General features: G+C 33.5%; 1 protein-coding gene across 1 annotated transcript in view; it reads left to right on the top strand.

Annotated features, from left to right (window-relative positions):
• LOC18042788 (pectinesterase 2) overlaps positions 1-2,816 on the top strand; it is a 7,101-nt gene extending 4,285 nt beyond the window's left edge. Inside the window, exon 3 of the mRNA XM_024183383.1 lies at positions 2,128-2,816. Coding sequence (XP_024039151.1) covers positions 2,128-2,816 — 689 coding nt within the window. The remainder of the gene's footprint in view (positions 1-2,127) is intronic.
• The last annotated feature ends 14,803 nt before the right edge of the window (positions 2,817-17,619 follow it).

Genomic DNA, 17,619 nt, shown 5'->3' with positions numbered 1-17,619 from the left:
CGATGAGGAATGAGTGTGTGATTTATGTGACAAAATATGTAAATCTAAATTATAAATAAAACAGGTACCATTTTTTGCGTCAAAAATTTACTTTGAACACTCTATTACTCTACACACTCATTCAATAAATTATATTAAGATTATTTTAATAATATAAAAGTTGACTAAAATTAGAGTGTGCAAAGTATATGTTAGAGTGCAAATAGTCCCACCCTAAATAAAAATAAGGGTTTGATGAACAGCTCAACTCTTCTTTTGGTCTATAAATAAAGAAGCCTAAGTTGGACCTAGTTATATGATACATCTCCTCACCAATATCAGGCATAATAGCTACACCAGATTCACTTCACAGAACGAGTTTCTTGCAGATTTTAATTTTAATTTTTGTATCCAGTATCCACCCACGCATGATAATTCAGAAACTGTTCAGTGATTTGCTCAGTCACGGTTGGTATCTTTTATACCTTCTATGCCATTATGTCTTGCCACTGAATTCTCTTATGATTGCAATGGAGTTCAGTAATTTTACTCCCCCATCACCATATATCATTTGTTTTATTTTCATTTTCGGATAATTTTTTACATCAACAAAAGAAACTATTGATCCATCTTAATTTTAATTTTTATATAATTTTTTCTTTTATTTCTCTATTTTTTTTCTTTCTTTTCTATATGCTCACTCTTTTATATGTACTTCTCCGTATTTGCTTATATTTAAAGTTGTTTTTGAGGTAAATTGTAAATAAAATTGTTTTCCTTCTTTCCTATATGCCCCACCCTTTCTTTCTCTCATCGGAACCACCACAATTTCCTCCCTTTCTTTCCCACGCACATCTTTCCTCCGTGTGCTTGCTTTGTCGCGCATGCTAGTTTTTTGATGATGCTGGTAGCCGGCGGGGTTGATGTCGTCTGTGAATAAATGCATTTCGGTAACAAGTTGATGGTTTTTTTTTACCATTTAAGAAATTTTTTTTCTAGATTTGTATTATAAAATGATGGTGATGGGTTTTTTTTTTTTTAATGTTTATATTTATTTTTTTTAAAAAAAAAAACAAGACAAGGCTATGGTGGAAGGTATTGAGGCCTGTGAGTTCCTGATCAAACCTGCTGGCAGATTTGGTAACACCACCTGGGCGATTATTAATTAGTTGGGTTTTGATTATTTTTGTTCTTTTAATTTTATTTTATTATTTATGATGAAAAGTTAAAAAATATGCTTAAATTTAAGAGTAAAATAGTTATTTTATATATTTATATTATGTTAAAAATTTGACAAAAGGAAAAAATAATACACTTTACGTAGTATAGGTGTAGAATCGAAAATTTTAAATTTTTATTATATTTTTAATACAAGAAAGTTTTAAGATGTACTGCTTATAATTTTCGTTTGTTATAACATGAACCATGAACGAAGACATGCTCTGTCAACTACAATATTTATGGGTATAAGATATTTAATGTCCCGAATTCCTTTTCTATATATATATATAAAATCTGGACCACGTAGTTCTTTGTTTTTATTTTATTTTTACGTTTTTAATTAATATATGCATGGCTGTTCATTTTATGTAGCACTACTTTAATTTGTATTGGCACTAGTGCAACTAAACTTGGGAAACATTTGCTGCAGACAATTGAGGAGATTAATATATGGCGTGGCTAATTATAATCCTTTTAACTCTCTGTTGCCATATGTCTCAAGGAAAAATTACACAAAGAATTGATGTGATTGTGGCACAAGATAGCTCAGGCAACTACACAAAAATTTCAGATGCTATCTTGGCTGCTCCTTCATTCAGTCGAAAACCCTATTATATAAAAATTAAAGAAGGTAACTACACTAAATATGTTGTTGTTGGCAGAGAGAAAACGAATTTGGTGTTAATTGGCAATGGAATCAACAACACAATCATTTCCGGGAATAAAAGCCACGGGAATGGTCATTTATCAACTTACCAGACTGCTACAGTTGGTGAGAGATCAGCTATGCAATTTTATTCTCTTCTTTTTCTCCTTATGAATTGTAGTACATATGCATTAAATTACCAACAAAGAAAAACAAGATCAGTAAACCTGGTCTTGTTAGATTCTAACATCTATTAATCATTTTTTTTCAAATTAATGCAGCGATTAAAGGGCCTGGATTTGTGGCAATGAATATAACGTTTGAGAACACAGCCGGACCAGACCAGGAAACAGGCCAGGCAGTAGCATTACTGAGTGAAGTAGATTCTGCCTTCTACCGGTGCAAGTTTGTTGGGTATCAGGACACTCTTTATGCTGGAAGAAATAAACAGTTCTATCGAGAGTGTGATATCTATGGTACAATAGATTTTATATTCGGAGATGCAAGTGCAGTGTTCCAAAATTGTAATATCTACGTTCGTTTCTTGGGTGGGAATGTAAAGACAATCACAGCCGAAGGAAGAGAAGAACCTGAGGGAAATGGAGGCATAATCATTCATAATTGCACCATAACTGCCGCAGAAGACTTCCCTAAGGACAGAACATCAATCAAGACATACCTGGGACGACCGTGGAGAAATTATTCAAGAACAGTTATCTTGCAAACTTTTCTTGATGAAATAATAGACCCTGAGGGTTGGCTTGAATGGCAAGGACAGAGCGTGGACACCATTTACTATGCTGAATACAATAATAGAGGACCTGGCTCTAATACTACTGGTAGGATCCGTTGGAAAGGATATAGAATACTCAAGCGCTTGGAAGCTGAAAACTTCACAGTAAAAAAATTCATTTCAGGCGATAAATGGATTCCTTCAACAGGAATTCCATTTTTTCCAGGTTTATTGTAAAATTTGAGATCGTATTTATGTACATAAGTAAAAGTATATATATTTTGTGGATTATTAGAATGTTAAACATCTTCAATTAGGATCATACCAAAGTGATGAATAGCAAGCCATTTACATATATCACTTCAACATTTTTAAAACTTCTTTATTAAGGCTCCTAGATTAATGAAGAAATCATCAAACAACTGAATCAAATAATCTGAGTGCCAACTCTATAGTAACTTCTACAATTGGATATCTCAGCGCATGCAGATCATCTATATAACCACATCATAAATAAGAGAAACAACCTAAGAAGTTATTTCTTAATATATCACCAAAATAATTGCTAAAAAGTTCGCAAAGATGTGGACAGATTTTTAAGAAAAAAGAAAGAATTTGAGAAGAGAAGAGACACGGTAGATATTTTCACGTTAGAAGGAAGAGGATCACGATCTGAAATTATAGAGCTAGGAAATCCATGTAATTTTACAACCATGTCAGTAAATAAAGCTGCTGTTTTGATGGTAGTAAATTGAGAAGGCAAGGCTCCAAAGTGAGCTGACTTTGATAAACGATCCACAACAACCAGAATTACTTCAAATCCTCTCGAAAGTGGCAGCTCTGTAATGAAATCCATGGTTAACTCATCCCAAACTAATGAAGGAACAGGCAAAGGTTGTAATAGACCTGCCGGCGCTTGAGTTGAGTATTTAATTTGCTGGCAAACAAGGGAAGCGGCTACATGTTGCTCAACATCTTTCCTCATCTTAGGCCAAAAGACAGTCGATGAAAGATGTACCAATGTCTTTTTAATACCAGCATGTCCTACCATAGGTGTCTCATGAAACTCTTTGAGTAGCACGACTTTTAATGATGAGTTGGGGCTGAGATAATATCGATATCGAAATAGTAGGAACCCCTCTTGAACTGAGAAGTCAGAAGAAAGTGAACCGGCTGCATACCTCTGATGGAGTTGTTTTATATCAGGAAGAGAGCAATTTTCCTTGTGCAGAGCTGTCAATAGTTCACTAGAAGGTTGGCTTACAAACGACAAACCGAGAGCTGTTGGTTTGGGTTCTTCAGTCACGATGTCTTCATGAATTCGCGATAAAGCATTAGCAGCTTTATTGAAGTTACCAGCTTTATAATCGATTCTGAATTGATAACCCATCAACTTGCGAATGTAAAATTGCTGCTCTGGTGTGTGAATAACTTGTTGAAACAATTCATTTATGCTTTTATGGTTAGTGCGTATAAGGAAAAATCTGCCAAGGAGGTATTGACACCATTTTTGAACTGCAGCTACAATAGCATATAATTCCTTCAAATATGTCGAGGATGCACACATTCGAGGACCCAACTTTTTGCTAAAATAAGATAGAGGATGCCCGGCTTGCATTAGCACAGCGCCGATCCCGACATTAGAAGCATCAGTCTCAATGACAAACTCCAAGGCAAAATTCGGCAAGTGAAGTACAGGGGCTTCCACAAGAGCCTTCTTTAATGCTTGAAAAGCTTGAGTAGCTGCTAGATTCCAATGAAAAGCCTCCTTACAAAGCAACTTAGTGAGAGGAGCTGCGATGGTTGTATAGCCTTGAATAAAACGTCAGTAGTACCCTGTCAGCCCCAAGAACCCTCTCAATTGCTTCACTGATTTAGGCAAGGGCCAATCTACCATGGTTGTGATCTTTTACGGATCAGCATGCACTCCTCGAGGTGACACAATATGGCCTAAGTAATCAATTGATTCCTAACAAAATAAACATTTGGAGAGTTTGACATAAAATTGAGATGTGTATAAACAACTCATGACCTGTTCCAAATGATACACATGATCAACCAATGATGCACTATATACCAATATATCATCAAAAAAGACAACAACAAATTTGTGTAAAAAGGAAGCAAATAGTTGGTTCATTGTTGCTTGAAAAATGGACGGCGCGTTGGTCAAACCGAACGGCATAACAAGAAACTCGTAGTGTCCTTCATGCGTGCGAAACGCTGTTTTATAAGTATCCCTCTTATGAACTCTTATTTGGTGATAACCGGCTCTTAGATCAAGTTTACGGAAAATCTGAGCACCGCCAAGTTCGTCAAACAGTTCATCAATGGTGGGGATGGGAAATTTGTCCTTCATCGTTACCGCATTCACAGTGCGGTAATCCACACAGAATCTGTATGAGCCATCATTTTTCTTTACTAGCATTACCGGCGAAGAAAACGGGCTTTGGCTGGGTTTTATGATGCCTTGATTTAACATTTCTCTCACCAATTTCTCCATTTCGGTTTTCTGAAAATAAGGATACCGATATGGGCGAACGTTGACTAGTTTGGAATTGGGAATAAGGTGTATTTTGTGATCAAATAACCGTTGAAGGGGAAGACCAGTGGGTGGAGCAAATAATGGCTTAATTTTTTTAAGGAGAGTAGTAATAGGTTCAAGCAACGACCTCGGAAATGCTAAGTCATTATCCGGCAATGTGTTGGTAGATGTGTGAGTTGCTGATGGTTCAGTTGGTAAAGAATGAAGTTCAAATAAGTTGTCGATTTTGGAGTTGGATAGCAAGGCATGAAACTGGTTAAAAGAGATTAAATTCGGGTTTGGAATTGGGTCTCCACGTAAAATGACAGATTTTCCGTCCCACTGAAACTCCATCGTCATCTTGGAGTAATTCGTAGAAATTCTTCCCAAGCTTTGTAACCATTGAATCCCAAGGACAACATTAGGGCCTTCGATTGGCAAAAGGAAGAAATCCAAAAGAAATTCATGCCCCTGCATATTGATAGGCACCTTAGGGCAGAGAAATCGAGAAGTAAGAAAATCGCCATTGCCAATGTAAACTCGAAAAGGAGTTATAGCTTGAACGGAAAGGCCAAGGCATTCAACCAATGGCGACTTAAGAAAATTGTGAGTACTGCCACTGTCAATTAACACATGAAACTGATAGCTGGCAACGGTGCCCAGCACCCTTAAAGATCGTGGATTAGTTTGCCCAACCAAGGCATTCAAACTGGATATGTCAGCTGTGACTACTTCGTCTGGTTGTTCATGAATAAAAGCATCTTCACTCAGCTCATCATCTTCATCATCAGTACCCATTAATAACAAAAACTTGCTACAACAGCGATGTGTAGCGCTATATTTTTTGTCCCAGTTGTAACAAAGCCCTTTTTCTCTTTTCTCTCTTAACTCTGCTGGGGTTAATCAACGAATGGGCAAGGTGGGAGCAGCCAATAATGGGGGTTGAGGTGATTGTTTAGTGGCTGACAAACTAGGAAGAGGAGTTGTTGTTGGGGTTTTATATGATGTAGGATGTGGGGAGGCAGTAATCGTGGTTTGGTGGGTGTGAGTAGATGAGGGTTACCACTTTGTCCAAGAACGGCTAGAGGTCTTGATTTCTTCCGATTGTGCCTTATAAGCTTTGGCTAAAGCAAAAGCCTCCATGAGAGATGTGGGTCTTGCAAATAATAGTTCTCGCCAGATATCGGGTTTTAAGCCCGTGATAAAGAAACTAACCAACAATGGCTCGGAGATGCCCGTGACCTTGTTCATTAAATCCTCAAAGGCAGATTGAAAATCAGCAATAGTCGATGTTTGGGTGAGCTTGGAGAGGTTACCTTGATGATCTTCATACATAGATGTACCAAACTCTTTGCTTAAGATTGAGTAAAAAATTCTGCCAAGTGCTCAGCAAGTTGTTGGCGTTTATCCATTAATACCATGCTGCTGCTTTTACCTCCACGTGAAAAGATACAATACAGAGGCATAAATGATTAGGGGTGCCGTGAAAATCAAAGAACTCATTGATTTGAAAATCCCAACCATTCGGATCAGTGCCATTAAATTTTGGGACATCCATTTTCATAGAACGCAACAGAGGAGAGATATCAATAACACCTGACAGTACAGTCGAAGACGCTGGTTCCGACGCCATTGGACGGGAAGAACCCACTGAAGCTCCGACGGAACCATTGATTTGGGAACGTAGCTCCTCAAATAGAGAATCCACCGTGGACATATATTGTTGTAAGGTTTGATGAACATCAAGCGTTTGATTTTCAATGAGCGTCTTCATGGTGGAGAGACCGCTGAATCAGTCGTTGGTTCTGTGAGAGACATTTTTTTTTTGTGCGAAGAGATGAAATGCAATGAAAGCACCAGTTGATACGACACTCTTTGAGCGAGTGCAGGCTCCAATCGGTGGTGAAGAGAATTTGAAGAAAGAAAAATGGGACAGGGAGTTGTAGAGAAAAGAAAGAAGACGAAGCTGAGAAAAAAGACAAAATGATATATTTCCTTGAATGACCTCACGGGTCCCTTGACAGTACAATATATTCTTCCTTCCAAAAACAGCCACGCACCCTTAACTAACTAAATAGAATAAAATTGATAATAACAAAACAATAATTGAAACAGAACAATATTCGTTATTATGATATCTCAGGCATTCTCGAACATTCCTCAAATGACAAAGTCTTTGAGCCATCCTGGTTTCTTTCTCGCACGAGCTGGACCTGTCTTGAGCTGCTCTCTAGCTTGTGTCTCATTCAAGGGTTGGGCTTTTTCCATTTCTGGAGGCTGGGTCTCTTCCCTTGCTGTCTCATTGAGCTGATTCACCACAATTGGCCAAATTGTATCAGTGTGTGTAATCATTCTCAGATATGGGCACCCTAATTTATTTTAGTGCAAACACGTTGTTAATCCGTGCGACTTAATAAAGTTAATTTCAATACAGTATAAAGTTGTGCAGTTTAATAGGCTTAAAACTAACTCTATAAAACCGTAGGGTTTAAAAGTGTGTCCGCATGAAAAAGAAATGAAGGCACCCACACTAGAATGGACTATATATATATATATATAATATTCTCGAGTGCGGACACCCTCATTTTTTTTAGTGCGGCTCAATAGAGGTTAATTTTCAATTTACTATAAAGCCGCTCAATTTAATAGGCTTAAAACTAAAAGAATAAGGGCCCCTCCACTAGAGAAGAACTCTATAAATATATGGATATAAATATATGGATATGTGTATGCATGTATTGGACTGGGCTAATTTCTGGATATGTTACACAAAAATTAACTTATTAAATAAAAATAAGAATAAACCAATACGCATATAAAAGTATATATAATTTTTAATTATAGGGTAATTATCCGCCCAGCACTTGTTTTTTTGTAAAAAATACACATTTTTTGGGGCAGAATTCCACATGAAGTTTACATTGTATTGTACCCATCCACTTACGTTTGCACGTGTTAAGAGAAGTCTTAAACATAAAATTATTCTTTTACCCTAAATAAATACCAAAAAAATCAGATTTAATATTGTAGCCGTTGGTAAACTAAATAAATACAATTTTGGCTATTTAAACACAAGAATCAGCAAGCATGAATCATTTATTCAACAAGCTTAATTGAATCTGCTCACAACCAGCCATATAAACCTACTCATACTTCAATATGAAATGTCGAGACTTCTAAGCAGCTTATGGCTTTCCTCAAGACCTTTCAATCTTTGATACTGAAGCTTGTTCGTTGATGAAAATGGATGGAAATTGTAGAAAAAATGGTGGGATTTTGGTCATTGTTTATGCATGGTGGTGGGTCACGAGGTTGAATAAACAACTGCTAGTTTTTTGCCCGTAGTGTTCTAAAGCACTTTTGCCTTTTTTTTTTTTTCCTTTATGTCGCGTTTAAAAGACAATGTTTTTTCTGCTTAGGTCAAACGACAATTTTACCCTTATAACGTCAGTAAGGTAATATGAACGTGCAGACAAAGGTGAATCGGTGCAAGAATGTTAAATGCTTGACAAGCAAGGCTTGTGGTATCAAAGGAATAGAAATACATAATAAAGGCTTTGATATGCCATTGTTGATAGGCCATGGCTGACTCGAGTGTCCATCATAAACTTAGGCATTTGAGAGTGCATTCCAGATTGAAAGGAGTTTAGATCTATTGCAAATAGATGTAGGCAATTAAAATCCTAAAATTAATTACTTAACTAATTTTAGAAATTATTGTTCATGGTTACTGTTTACGGTAACTGTTCATCACACTGTTCACGGTTACTATTTATCCGTATAAAAAATATTAACGTTTCAAAAACATACTAAATTGCATAAATTAAATGACACGGAGATTTTTATGTGGTTCGGATTAACTAATCCTACATCCATGAGGCCATGCCTAGATGAAAAGCAATTTACTAAGTTAAGATGTCACAACCTATGAATTTACCAAACTTAAGACTCTCACTTATAGTTTATCACTATACATTTTACTCAATCTTAGACTGAATCTGCTTCTCTTGAATAATTGCTACCCCTCTTGATTCATGATTCTCAAGGTACTTTGCAAAGTGATTAATAGCAATTCTTTAATGTATAGTGATCTAAGATCCACAGAGATGAAAAGAAGATAAGAAAATAAATCAACACAACATTATGCGCTAAATCCGGATTCTCTAGTGAGGAGGCCGTATTATGCTATTCTGCTTTATGCTCTGTGTTGCGCGCCTTCAATTGTGAAATACCACTCTTTATCTAGGCACTAGGGTTTCACAAAAATTGCAAGGATTCTTTCCAAATAAAAGTTTCTTTCATCTTATAATTCATATGAATCTAAATAGGAATAAATCTGATCTTCTTATCTTACTTGTCTCCCAAGAAATATCTAGAGCATTTAATAAACTTCTTGTTTGAACCAACTTTTTGCTCTAAATAGATTTCATGTGCCAATTATAAAATCTCATTATTAATTGACTCGCTAAATTAAACATCTAATTAAATTAGAAAACAAATATTCTTAATAAATTGGAATCTCACTAAGTTTGGGAATTAATAAATTAATCTCTATTACAATATATGCAATAAATAAAATTCCAATTTAACTAGACTTGCCATAAGATGCCAACTCTATAAATAAAAGACTTAACACAAATATTTTTATTTTGTTAAATGGAATTAATATGTTTGAGATGCTATATTGATGATTGCAAAAGGATGAATTGATGTCAAATTGCTTTGAATTCATGAAATGTTGGGAATATGCTTGTACTTCTCAATAAATTCACTTCTCTTACATATAGGAATATATATATATATATATATATAGACACACACACCAAATATGGAGTTTTCAATATTATGATAGTTTTAAATAAACAATTAGTTCTTTAAATTAAAAGAAACAAAATCTGAAAAAAAAAGGAAAGAAAAGAAAATATTATAAATATTAAATCGACAAGGGTATTTTTGGTATCCACGGGGTGGATTTACTAATATATTCATTTTTTTTTTGTGGGATGGGTTAAACAATGGGGTGGTTTCACATAAAAAGGGCCGGGGGAATATCACTGCCCTATTAGAAATACTATAATTTGTCCCTTTACTAAAATAGGACATTTTCTTGGATGGCTGGATAAATGGTCATCGATCCCTTTAGTTACTTAAATATTGATCACACTTCCACAGTCATATAGTCCCCTTTTTAACTTATACCCTGTGATTATAATTGATAAAAATTGATAAAATATAATTATTTAGTGGTCGCACAAAACCAAGGCTGTGTAAAATGTCTAAGAGATTATTGATGATTATTTCTTCATCGTTCACTAGCTACTTTCTACATCTATTTCCTACTTGTCGTCTAAGCTCTTTAACACAGTCAACTTAAATTGGGCAGCACTGGAAACTTATTTTTCTTGTTCTCTTCATAAAATTTCTGAGACAGCAGATGCAACTCATTTTGTTGTTTTTTTCCCCCTCAATAAGGAAAACGTATGAGAAAATTTTTTTTTTAAAAAAAAAAAACTAAAAGGTGGATTAATCATGTGGAATCAACAACACAGGGTCTGTGATTTCAGTGGATTAATCATTTTCCTCTAATGTTTCAAAAGTCATCAGAACACCCCAATTGTTAAAAAAATTCTGTTAAATTTTAAATTTATTTTATCTTTTACTAATTTTTCATTCTGTTGTGCATTTTCTATCAAATGGTTATCCTTTGCTCTAATTGTTCCAACATGTCTTAACGTTTCCTCAATCTCCCAAATTTTTTATTGGCTGAAAAGGGATGATAGTTATATTTTCTTTTTAATTATGTGGGCCTATAATGATTTTATACAACAAATTACTTCATGCTTACATCAGTTTATACACACTTGTTTGAACAAGTTGATTGTGCTTCTATCATTACTCATTAATAAATACATTAAATGAAGAGTTTAAAAAAATAAAACAATTACAGTACTAAAAAAAAGCCCAACAATGATGGTTTTTGACGGTCATGCACGCTATTAGATGACGATTGCCCAACCGTCATTGAAGCCTGTGTCAAGAATTAAAGCATGTGTCAAGAAATTATTGATGATGGTTTTTTCATGTCATGAATCTTATGATGTATTATCCATTATAAAACGGTCTTTGACTTATGACTATTGTCTGACATTATTTTTTACCTGGATGACTAATATTTATCAAAAAAATAGATATTTTATTAAAATAATATAAAATTAATGAAAAATTATATAAAATTAAAAATTAATTCGGTGGGAATGCTTTTAATAAATAATTTGGTGGGAAATAAGTTTTTAATTTTTTACACCAATTTTATAATTTTGTTTTTTAATTTTTTGGCGCCAATTTTTATTATTATTATTATCAAATAATTTATTATTTATATATATAATATAAATATAATTAAATTGCTAAAAATATAAAGTTGGACAAAAGTCATTAATAATTGAGAATCCAAGTATCACTCTAAACATTTATCTGAATGATTTAAACATTCATCTTCATTATCATTTATAAAGTAATAACTCAAGTAAGAAATTGTTCCCCAATAAACTTATAAAATACAAATTTGAACAAGAAATTCAGCTACAACACATATAAACTTTAGCAAGTCCATAAATCCACAACATGAACACCTGAAGAAACTAGCATCAGCAAGTTAATGATTAGCAACACCTGCAAAATGCAGAAACAATTACAATTACAAGCTAAGATTAAAGTAACTAGGCAATTCGCTCGATTTGCATGGTACTTAGCCACTAGCTCAATCGTCACAACAACCTTTCAAAGCAAATTAACCAACAAGCAATGTTCAAAGCAAACCTTTGAAAGCAAGTTAACCAGCAAGTAGTGTTCAAGCAAACCTTTCAAAGCAAATTAACCAACAAGCAATGTTTAAAGCAAACGTAGAAACTAAAATTATTCCAAGACCTCGATCAACACATAAAATCATCATAACTTGAACAATGCATCACTCATCAACTGATCGCTCACCAGCATGAGTCATCAACCTAGCAGTAACTCCCCAACATAGCAATCTCAATGACAAATTTCCATAGTAATATGAAGATAACATGCATGTTACAATTTAACTGTCACCACAACTCCTGATCTAAACAATCTCATATACAACATGCATGTTACAACTTAACCATCACCACAACGCCTGATTTAAACAATCTCATATACAACATGCACGTTCCGAGTCATGAATCATCACATATCCTAAACACAACAATCTCATACAATACACAATTGGTTCCCAAGTTTGAACTAAAATTTAAATTTTAGTTTTGCAATATTAACTACTAGCTGCTCAACTTTGCCAAAGCAAATAGTTTGAACCAATAACTATAAACTAATTACCTGCAACAGATCAGCAGCAACAATGCAATTTTCTAAATAAGAGATCAAACATAATCTACCCATTCATACTGCACCTCATCGATTTTTTCCTGGGTGTATATTGCTTTGCCATTGAACTGCAAATTGGAAAATGCGTTAAATATTAAATAAATCAGTAGAGAACACATAAGACAATGAATTATTTAAAACCATTAAAAAAGGAAATATTTACATTATTCAGCTGTAAACTAGCATCGGCAATTATGTCTCTCATATACAGCATGACGTAGTATCCGCACTCATATGAGCCGGGTTGTATTGGAGCCTAAAATAAATAAAGCCACAGTTGTGAAAATGTTGAAGAAAAAGTTCATAAAGCAACAAATGTACTAATATACATTGTTATGAAGTGTAGAAACATATTAGGTTCGTTTTCCCCTTGCCAAATCCAAATGATGTAACTCTCAACAAAACCCTTAAAAAATAAGTGATCATTCACTATCCTAGAAGGATGAAATGCAACATGTTGGCATTTTGTGCAAGGACACCTTATAATATCACTAGTACCAGAGTTTTCAAGAGCAAACTCCATAAACATATTCACCCCAATAATGTACTCCACAAACCTTCTATCATATGGCATCTAACTCTTATCCACTTTTCATACCAAAATAAGATCCTGATACAAAATATCAAAACAAGCATTCAATAACATTCAGAAAACACGCACATATAACATTTTCTTTATTCACAATATCTACCATTGATCAACTCCTACCATAATTAGTGAGACCAAAAAAGTAACACATCATCATTACTTTGGACTGGTTTATATAAATTTCGTTGTTTTTTAGCTACTGTCCTACATCATTATTCAATTTTAATTCATATCAAATTATTTAAATTCAGCAATTAATTACTTCATATCAAATATCAGAGCCACTGAATAAGGTTGTCCTAGCCAACAAACATCTACAAAATGTAACCACTTATATGTGGCTTGTTTACACCGACAGTACAGACTGATATAGTTCCCATTCGGGTTAACCACCAGAATTTATGTCACCGGTTTCCCTCCAATATACAATGAATTCCCCACAAGTTTATGAACTCAGTAAAGGTTGATAACTTATTCAATTTTAAAGTTAACAATTACTTATTTCATATCAAATATCAAAGCCACTAAATAAGGTTGTCCTAATCAACAAACACAGACATCTATAAAATTTAACCATAAGCCATCCAAATAAAGCACACATGACGAAAAGCATGAGGGAAAGACTTGTACGTGGCTTGTTACATTGACAGTACAAAACTAATATAGTTCCCATTCGGGTTAACCACCAGAATTTATGCCACCGGTTTCTCATCGATATGCAATGAATTCCCTACAAGTTCATCAACTCAGTTAAGGGTTCTACTAGATTTCTAATAGCTTATTATTTATATAGTGTTTGAGGGAAAAATAGGAAAGGCAATAGAACGCCACGTGTCAACCAATGGAATGATTTCGGCACAACCTGAGGTATCCCGCACAATCCGAGATGCCCGGCGTGATTTGAGGTGCCCCACATAATTAGAGGTACCCCACACAAATAGAGGTACCCCGTATAATTAGGGGTACCCCACGTAACTCGAGGTACCCGGCAAAGCGGATGCAAGAGAATCCTCCGAAAATATCTGCCATGAGAAACGTCTCCGCCTCCTAAAAGATATTATTTGATTTTGTCAGAAATAGGAATAAAAAACGACGTCCTAAAAGGAGGGACAGCCGCCTGCGACCTCTGCCAAAAGTGAAGGACGATGTCCTAAGGACAGTGGTCCCCAACCGCCTACTCGACAGCTACTGCAGAGGTACCCCGAACCACTCTCCAGAGCGCGCCACGTTTCCAAAAGATGAGATACGCCGTGAACATGCACATAACGGCCCCAAGAATCATAAAAATGGTAAAAAGACGTTAGCCAAAAAGGGTACGCCACGTGGCAGCTAAGGTACTCCATATATAAAGGCGCCTAGGTTTCATTCTCTATCATGCTCTCATTCGCCCAAAAAACACTCACACTCCAAAAAAAAAAAGGTTTTCTTCAACCTTAAACCCTAATTTACAGAGGGCTGGCTAGCTCTCTTTGCCATAAAAACTTAAGTTTGCTAACTTGAGCGTCGGAGTGTGAACGCCGGGGTACCCCGGCTTCACCTCTAACCTCAATTTCATTGTTTTGTAGGCGTGAAGCTCATTTTGAAGGACACCTCTCTTGTCTCTGACCTTCCACCATTGTTACCACTCTCTCTCCCATTCTCACCTCCTCCGAATTTCAGAGACACCACACCGCACACAATAAACTAGTGAGGTACCCCGTCTCCCCCAAAAATATAAATTCATTGTTTAAGATAGATTTTGGATTTTCCTACCCCAAAATCAGTTGAAAACATACAGTAAATTAAGTAAAAGAAAATGCAGTAGGAAATAATCTATCTGCTCCTATAGCTTTAATGCTTTTGCTTAATTCAATATGGTATTGTCACCAATCTAAAGAAATAACTACCATAAACAATGCTTTATTTGTGTCTATTGTATACATATATGCTAATAAAGTTCCAAAACATTCAGTATATGCACGGAAATTTATCATCACCAACACAATTCTTTAGAGTAACTCATTCAATGTTTAGTGGGTTTAGAAAAACCAAAAACTGAAAATGATTTTAAAAAAATCATGCATTACGAACTATATAATGTTTCATGATACAAGTAACATCAAAGTAGGCATTCAAGACCTTTTCTGATATGAAACACATATATTTGCATATAATATCATTATTATTTTACTCAGTAGAGAGCAATTTTTCCGTTAAATGAATAAATAGTTATAACAATTTGTTTTATTAAAAATCACAGCCACTGCATAAGACTGTCATAGCCACAGAAATAGTAACCAAACCAACACAAATAAATGCAAAGCACGCATCCATCAACTACTTAACATGCATTCAAATATAAAAAAGATCATAGTTGACAAACATAATAAAAAAAGGCAGTACGAATGAATCACTTTACCTAGTGCGTCGTCACTACACCTTTACCAGCCTTGCTTAGCTGAAATGGCTTCATCTTTAGTCTGAAGCAATACACACACACATACATATTAATCAAAACTTTAATGGCAATCTTTAGATGAAAAATGTTAATAGACAAGTCTTATGTTTCATTTATATTATTAATGTTTTATTTGACATCTAATGTTGATAACAAGTTTTATATTATCTTTGCATGTTTCTATTTTTATTTATCATAATACACCAATTTACCACCCTACGTTAATTTATTTGTTTTATCTCCTATTTACAAGTCTTGTATTCTATTTACATAATTTATATTTTATTTTATACTTAATGTTAATTTACAAATTTTATATTAAATTTACATATCTTGTATTTTATTTAAATAATTCATGTTCAATTATCATAGAATGACTTAATCCAAGAGTTGAGATAAATGCTCACACGGCATTAAAATATCAACTTCAGAAAAATAAAGTTTACGTGTCATTATTCAAGATAAAGAAATTCTAAACTAATAAAAGTAAAAACTATAAAGTACTTAATAGTCAGTGGCGGACCTACAACTCGGTCGGGTCGGGAAAAAATCTTTTAATCCTTATATTTCAATTAATTTTACATATGGATAGAGTTTCTATTTTATTTTCATATATATTCCAAATTTAGTTACATTTATGTTTTATTAATTTCATATAACAATAGAGCTTTTATTTTATTTTCAAATATCTCCCTAAGTTAATTATATTATAATATAACATCGTCACTAGTATTAAAAGTACTTGAAAAAAATATATAGTAATAATTATCAACATTTTCATAAACTTTTTATGTAAATTTTGATATTTTATTTATTAGTTCTGTTAACTAAGAGGACAAGTTAGTAAATAAATTTGAGTATTTTGAGTAGTTTTTTTAGAAGAATTATCAACATTTAGTTTTTCGAAGAGAGTCAGAGTACCCGGTAAAGAAATAACAGCACCCACATACATTTTTCCTAGGTTGAATTTAGTTTATTATTTAAAATTTTGATTAATAATATTTTTATAATTTAAAAAGAAAAATAATTTTAATTGTTTAATTTATTTAAGCATGGTAATTATGTAATTTTCAAACATAAAAGTTGTACTTGTAATTTTTAATTGATTGTAATTACAAGTGTTGATTTATTTTAGCTTGAAATTCTTAATTGATTTATTAATTCTTATATAATTATAGGTTATTATATGTTGCAATGTCAGATTTGGTAATTGAAAAATAATGTTTTTATATTTGAATTGTCTTTTAGTTTCTACACTTTTTCTATAATTCTTTTTATTTAGAGTACCTATCTACACGGTTTTTGGTGTCTCCCTTATTTGATGAATTTTTTTATATTTATGGATGTTTATGCTCACTTTATAATATAAAATTATTAGTTGAGCCCGGGATAATATAAAGTCTTGGGTCTACCCCTAATAACAGTACTATTTTTTTCTCTTTTTAAAAAGAATTGCAAGCTGCCTTCCATATTCACGCCAACAAAAAACTAAACTTTAATATGGGTATAGGTGTGATATATATGTATATATTTTGGCATCTTTTAATATTAGTAGGGTCATCATAATCTTAGATTCTATTTGGTATAATTATAGAGCCTATTTAAATGGAGCTTTTGTTAGTGGAACTTTTGTAGGTAGAGTTTTTACTAAAAAAATCTTAGTTGTTTGGTTGCCCATAAGAACTTTTATCAAAAAATATAAAATTACTTTTTGATAGACAAATTTTTTTAAAGTTGTGACATAAAAAAATGAAGTAAAATTGTTAAATAAGTAAAAGATATTTTGGACATTTTAACATTAAAAAAAAAACTTTTTGACATCTCTTTCGAAAAGCTCAAAATTTAAGATTTTACTAATAGAGGCAAAATAACTTATTTAATTTTTAAAAACTCTACTAAAAAACAACCAAACAACAACAAAATTTTGCTAATAGCTAATGAGGTTAAATAATTACTTATGACCATTAGACAAACCATACCAAACAGGTATTTAGAAGAATGATAATATGCGCAACGATGCACTAAAATACTAACTTCAAATAAAATAGAACTGATGTATCATTATTGAAGTTTAAAAAAA

Source organism: Citrus clementina, unplaced genomic scaffold (genome assembly GCF_000493195.1).
Source record: "Citrus clementina cultivar Clemenules unplaced genomic scaffold, Citrus_clementina_v1.0 scaffold_5, whole genome shotgun sequence".
Classification (NCBI taxonomy): domain Eukaryota; kingdom Viridiplantae; phylum Streptophyta; class Magnoliopsida; order Sapindales; family Rutaceae; genus Citrus; species Citrus x clementina.
Note: the sequence above shows the minus strand (reverse complement) of the source record. Positions and strands in the feature narration are given on the sequence as shown.